Source organism: Aquila chrysaetos, chromosome 17 (assembly GCF_900496995.4).
Source record: "Aquila chrysaetos chrysaetos chromosome 17, bAquChr1.4, whole genome shotgun sequence".
Lineage (NCBI taxonomy): Eukaryota > Metazoa > Chordata > Aves > Accipitriformes > Accipitridae > Aquila > Aquila chrysaetos.
Window position 1 is genome coordinate 664,957 of NC_044020.1, and position 14,357 is coordinate 679,313.

Sequence of the window (14,357 nt, forward strand, 5' to 3'; positions counted from 1 at the left end):
AAATCTTAAACACACATGAAGTTCATCAGAGCCGTGCATCTGATGAAGAACTGCAGAATCTGTTAATACGCACACAGGCAATTTTCCACTCAGCAAGAAGAGCAGTAGATTGTACTTAAAAATGGGAGAAAGCAAAAGCAATCCAATGCTTGAAGTCCTCCCTTTGCTTGCCTCCTTACAGCAGGGAAACCTGAAACCAAGATAAAAAGCCTTTGCGAGCTCTTTGAAAAATGCAAACACACACTGGATCAGGAGAGGGTTTAAAGTGCACACTTTTATTTTCTATTACAAAGGCTAAAAGAAGCAAGTTTGTTTTTTATTTTTATTTAAGAACAGAAACAAAAATGTTGTTAAAACATCTACATTATTATCCTGATACTAGACCTTATGAAAGATACTAAGTTCTTTTTTAATAGTAAAGCGTGGTATTCTTAAATTATATTAATACAAAGACATATTAAAGGACTCGAAATCATTACTACCCAGCTCAGAACTGCAGCATCCCCTTGCTATCTTTTCCTTTCACTTGCTAAAACCCATCCATTTTTGACATACAGTTTCATACAAGCTAAGTAGGGTATTTTTTGTTTTTTTACTTCCCCCTGTAAAGGTCAGGTTAACTCCAACACCAGCATCACTTAAATCCCTGCCCCTACCAAAGGATTTGGGAAAAGATTTCCACTAAGTCCTTCAGCATTTAACAAGTTGATCTAAATCAAAGTCTTGACTCTGTGTGAGTGTGTGTCTGTGGTGATTTTACAGGATACAAGATTTTCTTCTAATGTTATAAAATTAAAACATCACTTCTGTTGTTAATAACCCTCCGATTTGGTTCTGTGCTGCAAAATTTTCTTTTCCCTCATGTGAATGAAGAAAAGAGAGAGTTATCACAGGGTCTTGTGAACGCACCACTAAAGCAGCCCTACAACTTGTGGTTTATCTGTTGTAGAGCCTTGAGCGCTGAGCAGTTCTGCTGAGAGTACGTAACTTGCCGAAGAAAACCCTCTTTGGCTTGATAAAGCGAGCCTGGGAAGTCAAGTGTGAAGATTCCTACCTTTCACAATATCCCTTTAAATAATATAAGCAAAGCCTTATCATTAAAACTTTACTCGCTAGTTAGCAGTATAATACTCTTTCACTGAGATGGGACTGCGAGGGCATCCTAGGGGGTTTCAAAAGTGTGAACAGGGAAACCTGTCCCATCTCAAAATTTATACCTACCTATATAAAACCCTCCCCTCTTTGCTATTGCCCTTTCCCTAACCCAAATAAAGTCTTCATATTTAAACTGGAGATGCTGCGTTTCCTGGCCCGAGTCCTTTTCCTTTACCCTCATTGAAAAGATTCCTTCGATACCACACACATATAATATTATATAGAGCGATATATTTAATACCTGTGTATATATGCTTCATGGGAGGGGTCACATATATACACACTAAAACAAGTCTGGTGACAAAGTACTGCAACACCACAGACCAGGTTATCATATCAGGGAAAACAAAAAGAGATACTCGACGCAACGCCCGTGACCGTGGGCCTCCCTCACCTCACGCATGCTCGCCCTCTCCCCGCCTCGGCCCCAGTCTGAACCTCTGAAGCCCTGCTGAGCAGCTCGGCTCTCATCGCAGAGACGGAGAGAGGGGACAGCGACCCACTCTGTAACCTAAACAAGTTATCGTATGAGAAATCACGGCGCAGCGAACGCTAGAGTCACACGAGAGATGCAGATTTGTTTTAAACAGAAAAAACACATTCCAACATTCCCCGATCCAGAGTTGCTTCCTTGGTGACTGCCCAAGAAGAGCAGAACAAGATAACCCAGGAGCTGAAGCCTACCTCCTCTCCCGCCTCTCTGTTTATAAAGTTGACCAGTTGAGCACAAGGAGCACCAGGAGAAGGTACAATCTGGACAGCTACAGCAAAGGGCAGAGGGGAAAATACAGCACCTGACCACTCAAAAACTGCCATGTCTGATATTGCTTTGGTCACTCTCTTTCCCCATAGCACTACGGATCCTTCCCCATCTTGTCCTTCTCCCCTCACGTCGGCAGAGATAGAAATAACCGCTGCCGCCTTCTCCCAATAAGCCACCCGTGTATCATCAGATGTTAGGGTCCTGGCCCCTTCCAGGCCAGATCTCAAGGTGCTGTACAGCCAGGAAGGGAAGCTCATACCAAACCAGTGATCACCATCCACATTTTAAAGGAGAGCAAACAAGCTCAGAGGCACGTCCAGCTTACTTAGAGCACATAGTATCTCTGTAAAGACCCAAAACCAGCATGCAGCGCATGCTGCTCCTGGGCCGTAACTACCCCAGTGGAGCTGATGCACCTCCCTGGAGGATGGTTTACAAAGGTGCCAGTTGCCCCCACAGTGCCTCCTGCACTTCCACATCTCTTGTACTTCCACATCCCATCTCTCTTGAAGCTGGGAACCCCAAGGATATGGGAGCAGGGAGGGAAAAGGGGGACCCAGCAATGCCAAAGCACCAAGCAGTTCGCAGCCAGATCATATTTACCAAGGATACAGCCCTGCCATCCCCAAGGGCTCTGAGCTTACTGTCCTGGGAGACTCTGTATGAAAAAGACATCCCCTACGAAGGCTGGGAGGGAGATGTGTGTTGGAGTGGATGGTGCCATCCCTGCATGCAAAACTGCAGAGCGCAGCTGGACTGCAGAAGACAGAAGGAGAGGGAAGCTCAGGACAGGACACGTTTACTGCTTACAGGATGAGACCGCCGGAAAGGACAAGGCTGGCATACAGAGCAGTACTGCCTCTCACTGATACCACTACAAAAGCCAAAACTCCTGGCCCAGAGCTCCGTATCACTGGTTCCCCCATCATGGTGCCCATCAGGTGGGACAGGAGCAGGCGCATGGCTGGGTCCCACTGTGCTCACCCTCCACCGCGGTCCCTGCCCTGGGTCGCATCCTGGCTGCACTGCGTGTCCGCAAGCTCCCTGCCCCGGCTCTGAGGAGGAGGGGGCTGGACCTCCGGTGCTGGTAAATACTCTTACAGCTGGATTCCCATCAGCAAAGCATCGCCCGTGCTGCTCCATGGTGTCCTTTTAAATGGGTCCCCACCCAGTTCTTCTGGCAGTGCAGGGAAAAATGCAGGGAAAAATGCAGGGAAAAATATACTGTAAATAATCAGTAACATAGGCCATTTAAAGAGCAAGAAGGGAACCCCAATACCTCCCTCCCTCTCTTCAGGACACAAGGCAACACAGAAACACAGGCTCCTTTTGGTTACAGCCTTCCTCCTGACTGATACTGCTGCGTGGACGACAGTGACGCAGGGTGTGTCACAGTCTCCACTACACCTTCTAGATGGCTTCAGTCATACTTGCACCATTCACACCAGCCAAAAAAACAAACCAAAGCTACCCACCCCGAATACCTGTCGCACACTGGGAAAGGCATCTAATGAGGAGTCACCAGTTTGCTTTCTGGGTACAGTCAGCTGAAACAGTCTGAAGTCACCTACAATCCAGTTCCTGCTGCTGCAAGCAGTTTTATTACTTTGCTGCTTTTAGCTATGCTCTTTATACCAGATGGCTGTTACACTCCTCAGCACCAGTTGATGCCTCAGGGCAATATAGACAGCAGGAGCTTAAGCCTAGATGTTTTAAGCCAGATCTAGTGGTTTTCCTTCTTTTGCACCTCAATCCCTAATTCTTCTGGTACTGAACTCCCAGGAGAGCCGGCTGGCTGCAGCAGCGTTAAGTGGGGCTTGCTCTGCAGCACTGAGAAAAGGAGCACATGAACTTCACGGTCACCTTTTCACCAGATGTCTGGCCCTTTCAGCTTTGTCCTCTGGACCTCTGCAGCCACACTCCAAACTGAAGGGCTGGAGAATGACACAAGGAGGAATTCTCCAATTCGCAGCCCAGTACAGATTGGATTCATTCCTCTGAATGAAGGACAGCGAAAACAAAAAGATGGAGAGGAAGGAGAATTTGGGGGAAAGAAGAGTGAGAAGATGGATCACAAACTCAGTGAGCATGGCGTTCGCTGGCCAAGAAGAATCAAATTCACTATTTCATTCACCACTAATAAATCATTGTCTCATAATCTCAAAACGAAAGAAAAGAAAAAGTTCTCTTTGCGAGACACAGATCTCGCTCTCCCTGCTACTGCCACTCTCGGAAAACCCACCCCACATTTCTCCAGCCGACAGGCTCCCCCGCCAACCCTTACTATACGTCATCGCGCAATAGGAAGTTGTATTTCCCAAAGTCGTCATCCCTGGGGCAGAGCAGCATGTCCTTGCGGGCTTTGGCCAGTTTCTGTTTCAGCACCTCCCTCCGGTCTAGCCACTCCGTCAGCTCGTCCTGGCCATGGGCGTAGCGACACTCCTCTCCTTCGGGGCAGGCCTTGCTCTTCTGGAACCTGCCGGCACAAGGAGCACGATCAGGAAGGCACCCCCAGGACAGAGTTTCGAGCTCCCCGTCTGGGATACTCGGTTGGGGCCCACCGACACATGCTACGAACTCTCCTTTCTAAGGGGGGAGTGATTCTCCTACAAACCCACGTGCAGCCAGGGAAGGCAATGTGGAGGCTGGGGGCAGAAACAGAGCAGCAAACAGAGCGATGTCTATGAGGGGATTTAGTGAACAGAACAAAACAACGTGAACTGGAATGGGACCAGCAGGGATGAGGAGAAACCACCACACAAGAGAGGAAATGCCAGGTAACAGCCATGAGAGACAGACCCTTCTCTCTAACCAAAGTGGCATTTCTAACCATCACAAGCCTCCTGAAGACACCTCAAGGTGCCGATTCAGAGGGTGCGAGGCATTCAAACCATTTAATAAAGCACATGGGATTCCCCCAAGCATCAGGCCAAGCAGACTGTTCAGCAGCCTGAGAGCTGAGAGCATCCTGGCCATGGAGAGCACAGGTGCAGACATGAAGCTCACTCTCCTTTTCTGAAGATACGTGCTCAGGAATGTATTTTTACCACTCAGTAGTGTGGCTGAGCACCTCTGGGATCCAACAGCAGCCTCACCATCACCCAAACCTGTCAGCTTGTCCCACTCCTGCAACCAGAAGTCCCTGGGGACTCTGTGAGAGGAGGAGGACATGGTGAAGGAGGAGGAGGAGGAGGAGGGATGATGGAGGCCCTGGGCCTGCTGCCCTGTCCCTGCAGCAGCAGCACAGGAGGAGGACGAGGCAACGGTACCTTTCACAGAGCCGGAATTCGCCCATGGGGAAGCGGTAGCTCCAGCAGCTGGAGTCACTGTCTGAGGTGAAGACCTTCTCCTTGTGCTTCTCCGACTGGATGTGCTGCTGCCATTGCTTCTTGCTGTTGCTGTTCTTCCCGCAGAGCCAGCAGTGGTAGCCCATCTAACCGGTGCAGACAGGGCAAAGGGCCAGTCAGTGCATTAACAGACACCCCCATCAGCCTTCCCTGTGCTGACACTGCCTCTCCCCCTCTCTTTCCAGAGCATCCTGGAAGCTCCACTCGGTCTACGACCTCCTGCACTTCCCTGCCACGTCATCTTTAGGGCATCTTGCCACCACTAAGGGGGAGCAGAGGAGATGCTCTGTTGAGGTTTACCTACAACTCAAACGGGCTCAGAGAACAGGACAGCTCAGTTCACTGACGTGGTCCCCCTGCCCCTGCTGACGGCCCAGGTGGGGTCTGACTGCAAGGCCCCCAGGTGCACAGGCGATGCAGGACTCTGCAGGAGCAGAAACTCTTAGACCAGCCACCACCCCTGGGCTAAAGAGACACATCTGCCTCTAGTTCTCCCAGGCCTCGGTGCTCCAGACCCAGCTCTTCTCCAACCTTCTCCCTCTTTTCTGACAGGCCAGCAATGGCTTGGCCAGCTTTCCCAGGAGCAGGCAGGAAGCAGGGGAGAGGCTGAGCCCACGCAAAACGGAACCTAAGGTAGACTCCTACTGACTCGAGGATTAACAGAAAAGCCATTGCAGAGCTTTGCTGACCCCGGGTCAATCCCTTCCCGCCTCATCTGTGCTGCCCTGGTTGTGCTGCTCCACGCTGTCCATCTAACCTACATTAGCACGGGCTCTTTCCCACAAGAGCAGGCAGTCCCTGCTAGCTCACACCTGGAGCACGGGAGAGGGGCGGGCTGTCAGCACCGAGGAGAAGGAGGAGGGATAAAGGACAAGAGAGCAGCTGATTACCATGATGTCAGCATAGTCGGTGGGCATCTGGATCTGTTTCTCCCCTTCTCGCGAGGTGAGCGGCGTCCCCTCTCCAGGCTTCCCAGGATTGTGTTTCTTTAGCCACATGTCATAGGTCTGCTGCATATCTAGTACTGCACAAAGGCGACCCGTGAAGTCACTCAGACAACCTCCCGCACTGTGCGCTAACTACGAGAAAAGGACGAACGCTGGGGCAGCCCTTCCCTCCCCTCTCCAGTGCAGCAGCAGCTGCCGTCAGACTGAAGACCTGCGCTCGGGAGGCCCAATGTTGCTTGCCCAAATGAGAGCCCCGGGGAGAGGAACCAAATTCACACCACACTGCCTGGCATGGGGGGGTCTCTTCTATGAGTCAAGGGGCAACTGCGACAGCAGCTACACCAAGTATTCAGGAAGAAGGGAAAGTGCCCCAAGATCTCCGTGGACTTCACCCCACAAGGTGATTCTCCATCGGGCCTCATTCTGCTTGACCTCAGCAGACATCTCACTCCAGCCAGGGAGCTAAGGCAGGGGCTGGATTCAGATCCGTCCCCTCCCTCCAAGCCCAAGCTTCACCCTCAGCACTCGAGAGGGAGGAGAGCCCTTAAGCAAGCTGGCCACAGGAAGCACTGGGGAGGGGAGGAAGACCTAATGATAGCCTGCTCCAAGTTCAAAACCTGTCCAGAGGAGTGCAGTCGATGTCTCTTGGTGCTCGTGGTTTAAAACCCACTCAGCATACTAGTGGGAAGGGAAATTTTGTGTAGAAGCTTTGACTGCACATCTGTCTTTCCAAGATCAGCTCCTGAGAGCAGCAATGGAAACATAAATGTTTGCAGACACTGATGTGATGCTGTAAGTGCCATGCGTTAGTGATTTACTCCTCACTAAATGGGTAATTGAGGAACTCAAGGCAGTTGGGGATAATGAATGCAAATTCCCCCAACTGAAACAACGCTGTCATTTGAAGATTCACCTTTGTGTTTGAGCAAACACACCCAGACTGGTCTGATGTGCTTTAAACGCCTCAGCAACAAAATGAGTTGAACTGTAACAACTAACAGCGTTTGGCCCAGCAGAGAGAAAGACCCTCCATCCAAGCACAAAGACCGAACAAATTCAGGGCAGGCCTGAAATCCTTCAGGCTTTCGAGCATCTCCCAACAGAACTAGCTGAGCACCTGGACAACTGGGCCTTGCAAAGAGCTTGCTGTTGGCCTGAAAAAACAAGGATTGCTGCCAGAGAGCTGGCAGTCCAAGTCATGGGCAACCACCCAGCTTTCCCCCAAAAGGTAAGCTGAGAGCCTGCAAAATTAATTCCAGATAAGCTCCTCCACACAAGTACCACCCAACAATATTCTCATTCAGGATCTCAAATTCACCCGTTTGAATACAATGCCATGAGCAGGGAGTGCCACAGCCCAGGAGCAAGGGATATGAGCAGAAATGGGCAAGAAAGCCAAGGCAGATAAAAGACAGACAAGAAAGATACAGGAGCAGCTACAGGTCAGGACTGGTTCTTGGGCAGAGCTCCATACGGAGCCAGGCCTGGGACAGTACGGCAACTGGCTGGACAGCACAGGGTGGATTCAAAGAGCTGCAGAAAGAGAGGGCAGCAGTGGAGCAGTGCAAGACACGGGACCAATGTGCACTAGTCCCAGAGCGAGGGACTCAAGATATACATGCACGTTTAACAAAATAGCAGCTCTAAATTACTGTAGACAGACCTGCCCCATAATCCAACCTAAGCTCATGGTACCAGCTCTGCCCAGCTCCATCTCTGTTGTCAAGAGTATGTCTTATGAGAACTTGCATCCACTGCCCAAATGTCCTCTTCCCTCTCCCCAACCTCTCTGGCCCATGTTTCCCCCACTCACTTTTATTTTCCTTCATGAAGGTCCACATGTCTCTCTCCTCAGGACTGTGGGCAAAGGAGCAGTTGCCCACGTACTGGCATTTCCTGCCATTTTGTGCATGGATACACAACTGTTAAAAGACAGAGCAAAATTTAGCATCTGCACAAACACTCCTTGCTAGACTGGAAAGTGGGTTTTCAGCTGGGACATTATATTGCACACAGGAGAGGTCGCAAACAGGACACTTCATACGTCATTAACTCATGCTTCTTTTCCTCAAGCTCCTGATGACACAAAGAGTACGTTTTCCCTATAAAAATGCAGGCAGCTCCGTTCAGCACCTGGCCTCTCTCTCGTTGCCATTTCCATAGGCGACCGGGTGCAGCTTCGCTTAGCACTGGCCCTGGGGAAGAGCACAGGGAGCAACCTGGATCGACCCAACAGTGTCTCCTGCTGGTCACGTTGCTGGTCCCCAAAGGTGACTCATTCTCCAGCCATCTCCAAGCGGGTGAAGAGTGGCCTTACGGGTTGCTTAGACCACCACACTAGCACGCACACAACTTGACCTCCCATCTACCAACAGCGTCACTGCTAGAGAGAATGAGCAGCTTTCCAAGCATCATATTTACTGATCATGCCTTCTCCCCCAGTCCTGCCAGCAGAGGAGGACAGCAGTGTGGAGACCAGCTGGCCCACACAAACTGGGGAGAAGAGATGACGCTGTTCTTCTCTGGCTGGGGTTGGGTGGGAGCTCAGGAACGTACACGCTCGTAGGGCAACCTGCTTTGCTGCACAATCTGCGACTCACCTGCTGGCCTCGACTCCTACTGCAGCAGCTGTAAATAACTCTTGCTCCCCTCCCCAGCTTCTAGCAACTGGCCTGCAACGGGAGAGCACTCAAGGCCTCACACGTGGCCTTGCGCTTGCCCATGGAGTAAAGGGCAGCAGATCCCATAGGGTAGGGGGAGAGGAGCTTCCTCCTTTCAGGGAGAAAGGAAAGGAGAGAGAGGGAGAGAAACTATCAGTCGCCATATTCAAGGCTGGGGTTGGAGGTTGGATAGCTGCAGTTCTCCTCACAGCACGTGGCTTTTTAGCTGAATTCTTAGTTTTGCTTTCAAAACACATCGTGAGCACGTTTCACAATCTACAGCAGCACAGCCACAGCAAAGGCAGGGACGGGCTTCTCCCAAGCGCTCCATCTCACCTCTCACCCACATTGAGAAACCCTGACCTAAGGGGAGACTTAAATCTCATTCCCAAACCCTGTGCCAGCCCCTTCTTGAGAGGGTGACTGCATTAACAGCAACGTCAGAAACTCGCATACGTGTGTAGAGTGGTTTAAAGGGGTGCTGCTCCTTTTCCTGCTCCACCCTTTTGCTGGATGTGTTTCAGATCTCGCTGCCATCAGTCTGTCCTTGCCTCCCACCTCAGCCAACACGTGCCTGCCTCCCTGCCAGGTCTACAAGGGACCAGCCCTCAAAACACTGCACCACGGTGGGAGGGAAGGGGAATGGGCACCTGGCTGTGCCAGGCATAGGGCTTACATCATATTGCTGTGGGAAGTTGCGGATGGAAGGCAGTGGTCGGACAGACACCCACTTCTTCTTTGCTTTGGACATCACCAGCAGGACGCGACGTTCCTTCGTCCAACTAAAGAAGAGAGAATAAATCAAGAGAGGCAAAAGGAAGAGCACAACAAGGTTTTGTTTTCCTCAGAGACCCCTAAATATTGAGAGATGATCAGATTCTCCAGTCCAGCTTGTCCCTCCACTATCCGGCTGCTCTTAGACACATTACATCTGTGACAGAGAAGCCACAAGAAGGGTGTTTTAGGAGGATTTCTCCCTGTACTTATCACATATTTCCTGGGGTATCTCTTCTCATAAAGCCACAAAAGTCTCCCCCAAGTCTCATATGGCATCACCATGGATTACTAAACAGCTACATTCCACCCTTCGACACAGCCAATGCTTGTGCAATCAGATCCCTGAAAAACGTTTGGGAATATTTTCTGCTTGAAAGGTGCAGTAGAAATGCAAGTCATTACAAGCACTGTCTTATGTACAGGTGCCAGGAAGTATTAATTCTGCGGCTCCAGCAAGTGATCACCAGGAGATACCCTGGGCAAAAGCCCCAGCTCTGTTCAGCAGCTGCACGAAGAGGTGTTATCCTTCCCCTTCCAGGAAGTGATCCTCACCTGCTCACTTCCTCCAGCAACTGCTGCTTCTGTCTCTTTTTCATCAAAGGTCTTACATTTGCAATAGGATGCTGGACTGTGCCTTTTTGGCTTGTGTTATGGGAAGTGAAATCCTATAAACCCTTCCACCCTATCCTGCCAGGCTGCCTGAGTGAGAGGTGCCACAGTTCCCGTGACTTCCCAGCTGATATTCCTCTTCTATCACACTGAACATTCTTACAGGCCCCAAGGAGCCAGGAGGTGCAAATGGACAAGACATGCATCAGAGAAGAGCAACCAAAGCAATGAAAAAGCCAAGGAAACTAATTTAAAAGGAAGCAGAATACTTGAATCACTGCTAATAGTGACCTGACAGACATCTGCAAACAGCTAGGAATATAAACAAGTGCAGAGGAGAACTATCTTAGTGATCTTGCTAAGAAGAAATGATAGCAACTGGGAAAAAAGGGAATTGTGGGAGCTGGACTGCATGCACCAGGAGTAACAGTGCACAATGCTGGCAGCAAATACAAACAGTAAAGAGGAGAGCTGGAAACTGGAAAACAGCTATCTGCAATGCTTGCTATAGTGACAAACACCCCAAGCAGCGAGAGGCTGCTAGGAAACCTTACAGCTTCTTCCAAAGAAGCCAAATGAAGCCCTGGAGGAGGCAAGAGGAGAAATTCCTGCCCTTGAGGAGGGGTGGGGGAGAGAGAAGGTTGCATTGCTCACCAGTGGCGGGCTTTGGCACTACAGTACTTGAGGTCTTTATCTGGCTCCACCAGCTGCCCATTCCTCCAGCACTGGCCACACACAAATTTCATCTGGAGGTCAAAGGTGCTTGACGTGGGAGCCCGGGGAGAAGCCTGGGGAAGAGAACCACAACCTCAGGCAAACAGAGCCAAAATGCACCCCCCAAACTGCCATGGAGATGCTGGTGGCTCCCCGCACGCCCGTGTGCCAGTGACAAGCCAGAATAAATCAGAGACAGTCCAGCTCTTCTTTGCCAGCATTAGCTGGTGGCCCGTCGAGATACCAGACAGGAGCAAAACCACCGCTTGCTTCAGCATGATTTCCTGGGCTTTGACGTCTGGCCAAATGCACAGCCAGCCTGGCAGCTTCAAGCACTGACCAGGCCTGGCTGCAAAACCCCTGCAGCGTATCTCCATGTACAGGCAAGCTCCGCAAGACCTGCCCCAGCGCTTAATCCCCGCTTCCCCACAGGGAGGGCAATCCACGTCCCCCTTGCTACCCATGGGGGGAGCTCAGTCGTGCAGCCGAGAGAGCCTCCTCGGGAGGGGGCCAGGCTGTACCACAGCACAGGACCCACCACTCCTGCTTTTGGACCAAGAGGCTCATGTCATGTCTAGCATTTGACACACTGAAGTCCGAGCTGGGTCCTCTTGTTAATACCCTTCAAAGCCATTTCTGGGCAGGTTTCCACCCCTCACAGTTCCTTTGCACTAAGCCTCACAGGCAGTTAATCATCATCTCTGGACAGAGGTACAACTGCCAAGGCACATATTTCATACCCTCTCAGCTGCTTAACTTCATTGGCCTTCTACCTGTCTCCTCGAGAAGGCTCTTTTGGGATTATGACTAACATATTGTGGAGGAGGAAAAAAAAAATGGAGCCAGTCGCATATCACTGCTGCCTTGTGTTTTCTGGGCAAATATCTGGAAAGGTGTTTACATTTTGTACCACCACTGGAAGACATGAGGCTGGTGTCTCCGTTCATTTCCGAACCAAAGAGCAAACCTGACTGGACGCCAGTGGCCCCGGGCCCAGGAATATGTGACGGCACAAAGCAAGAACCTAAAAGAACACCCTGGTCATCGAGCCAACCATGAAGGACAAAGGTCACATACCAGTAGAACTGTTCTCTGACAGCTAACCTTCCCAGCTGCCGTGCTTTGACTTCTAACCTTGAGCATCTAGTAAGGAGCAGACAGGCAAACCACGTGCCCAAGGAGCAGGCTTCTGCCAGCAACTGATTAGCAGTAGCGTGGACCCTATGCGCGTCCCTCGGCAAACGGAAAACAGCAAGCACAGGTGGTGCAGATTCAAAGCATCTCCCAGGAAACGCCACAAAAGCTATTGACTACCACTCTGCATCCTCCAGACCCAGTCTTTTGGAGAAGCAGAGCTGAAATACACAGGGTCCTCCATCGCTGTGAAAAGCTGACCAGAGAGCTGAGCTTTGTCTGTGCTGACTACAAGAGGCCATCACTGCTCTGGATGTCCCAGAAAAAGACCCTTCCAGAGAACCATCACCTCTCGAAAAGCAGCAGCGATTCTGGCCTACTTGCCTGCAGGACAGCCTTTCTGGTGGCATCCAGCTCATGACTTGCTCATCTGTCAGCTTTCACCAGTGCTGGTGACCACCAGGAACACATCAAAGCGGCCGGCTGCGGGATGAGCAGGGTTGAGACCTGAGATATCACAGAAGGCAGTAAGGTGCCTCCCTCTCCGATGTGTGGCCTTTGAACAGTAGTTTTAATCTCTACTTGGTCTCCAAAGGAAATTACGCTAGAGCTCTCCACTGACCTACCAAACCTACAGGCCTAAGGTAACACAATGGCTCTGCCGGCATGTTCTCCTTTATCAGCCCCATGCTATCTGCCATATAATCCTCCAGGCGACAGATCTCTCAGCACAGCCAGGAAGCTTGGCTCAAATCTACTGACCCAGCAAAAATAAAAATTGAGTGGCTCCAGAAGACACAATAGATCAGAGATAAAGAAAATATTTCTCAGGTAATTTAGGTGATATGGGCTGCTTTTTCCACAAATTCTTAACCAAAAGAAGCCCTGTGCATTTCTTCATCAGTCATGCAAACCGCCGGTCAATCCAGTGGGCATATATGCTCCCAGGGGATTGGGAACCAAGCAAAAAATCAAAGCTGCTGCTTTTGCTGCTACATGACTGTATTTGTAAAGGCAAGACACATACCTGGCAGGCTGCTGATAACCAACAGTGTGGAAATTAGTATCACATGAGGCTCTAGCAGATGAAGCCAGGCGAAATTGCCTCGAGCTGTGGCACCACCCCTTGCTATGAAGCCAGACAATATAGTGTTAGCTATGCACCATGGCAACCAAATAAATAAAAATCTTTGGCATGACAGCTCTCCACTTCAGGCTTTGCAGAAAGCAACAGCCTCAGCATGGCCACTCCTGTCTCCCAACTTCAGGAACCCCTCTCAGCGATACTGAAATGCTCTCTGGAGGAGCCACGTGCCTTGGGGGACTGTCTGAGGAGCCCAGGTTACTCAGCCACCCAACCGAGTGAGCTGTACTTAGGTGCAAGTAGCCCTTATTAGACACTTTCCTCTCCATGCTTAAATTGCTAATTCTGCAGCCAGTTTTTATGGGGGTTCTGCAGCTGGCTAGTGGAGTAAAAACAGAACTGCCCTCAAAAAACAGAAAAAAACGAGGGCTAAAACCCCTCAATTCCTAGGGACGTGATGGGAGGACACGCAGCTACCTACAACAGTCTCTCCTGCTGACTGCATCTTCAATCTGCAGCCACTGGGTTTACTCCTACAGCAGCCTCTACGGGGCCAAATTTGTGGGACCAAGTGTGAGATCCCTGGCAGGTGTTTAGCAAGTAGTGTATCTTCACCTTCCACTTCTTGCTAAGTCTCCTGACCTGCATCATCACAGCTGCTGGGTCCCTGTATGCTGCCTGCCTCTTTTCTGCACAACTGGATGGCCCCAGGCGCTAACTGAGTCCAACTGGCAGCTGTGACAAAACTGCAGCAAAATCCCTGGGAGCAACTTTGCTTCCGCTGATCAGAGGGCACCGGGCTGAGCGTGGATCACATGGGATGGGGGGAAGGAGGGGTCTGCTTTTACAGCACTCCTGAGAAGCTGTCTTTGCCAGGCAGCCAACTTCGAAAGCTGGAAGGATGCTGAGAAAACTCTGAGTCATGTTAGCCTGCTTGGATGGGAGAAAATAATGGCAAAAGTAAACATCTCTCAACAGCTACGTTAGTCCTGCCCCCGGGGTCTTCGGCAGCAAGCCAGTGTCTCATCCCGGAGCACAGCCCTCTGGCTGAGTACGTGCTGATGCCAAAGCCATGGTTTGCTATTGCAAACACATGCGTCTGACTGACTTTGTCTCCCTGCACAGTGCCAGTGCCAGGCTGCCAATCCCTACAGACAACTGATGGTG

The 14,357-nt window shown here is 50.7% G+C and overlaps 1 protein-coding gene across 12 annotated transcripts in view; it reads right to left on the reverse strand.

Annotated features, from left to right (window-relative positions):
- Positions 1 to 248: 248 nt before the first annotated feature.
- Positions 249 to 14,357, reverse strand: part of ZC3H7B (zinc finger CCCH-type containing 7B) — a 51,848-nt gene continuing 37,739 nt past the window's right edge. For all 12 annotated transcript variants that reach the window (XM_041129536.1, XM_041129540.1, XM_041129538.1 and 9 more), the window contains exons 18-23: positions 10,913 to 11,046; positions 9,549 to 9,654; positions 8,026 to 8,134; positions 6,156 to 6,289; positions 5,188 to 5,351; positions 249 to 4,394 (exon numbers count right to left, since the gene is read on the reverse strand). In XM_041129536.1, coding sequence (XP_040985470.1) covers positions 4,202 to 4,394; positions 5,188 to 5,351; positions 6,156 to 6,289; positions 8,026 to 8,134; positions 9,549 to 9,654; positions 10,913 to 11,046 — 840 coding nt within the window. In that variant the 3' untranslated portion in view covers positions 249 to 4,201. The remainder of the gene's footprint in view (positions 4,395 to 5,187; positions 5,352 to 6,155; positions 6,290 to 8,025; positions 8,135 to 9,548; positions 9,655 to 10,912; positions 11,047 to 14,357) is intronic.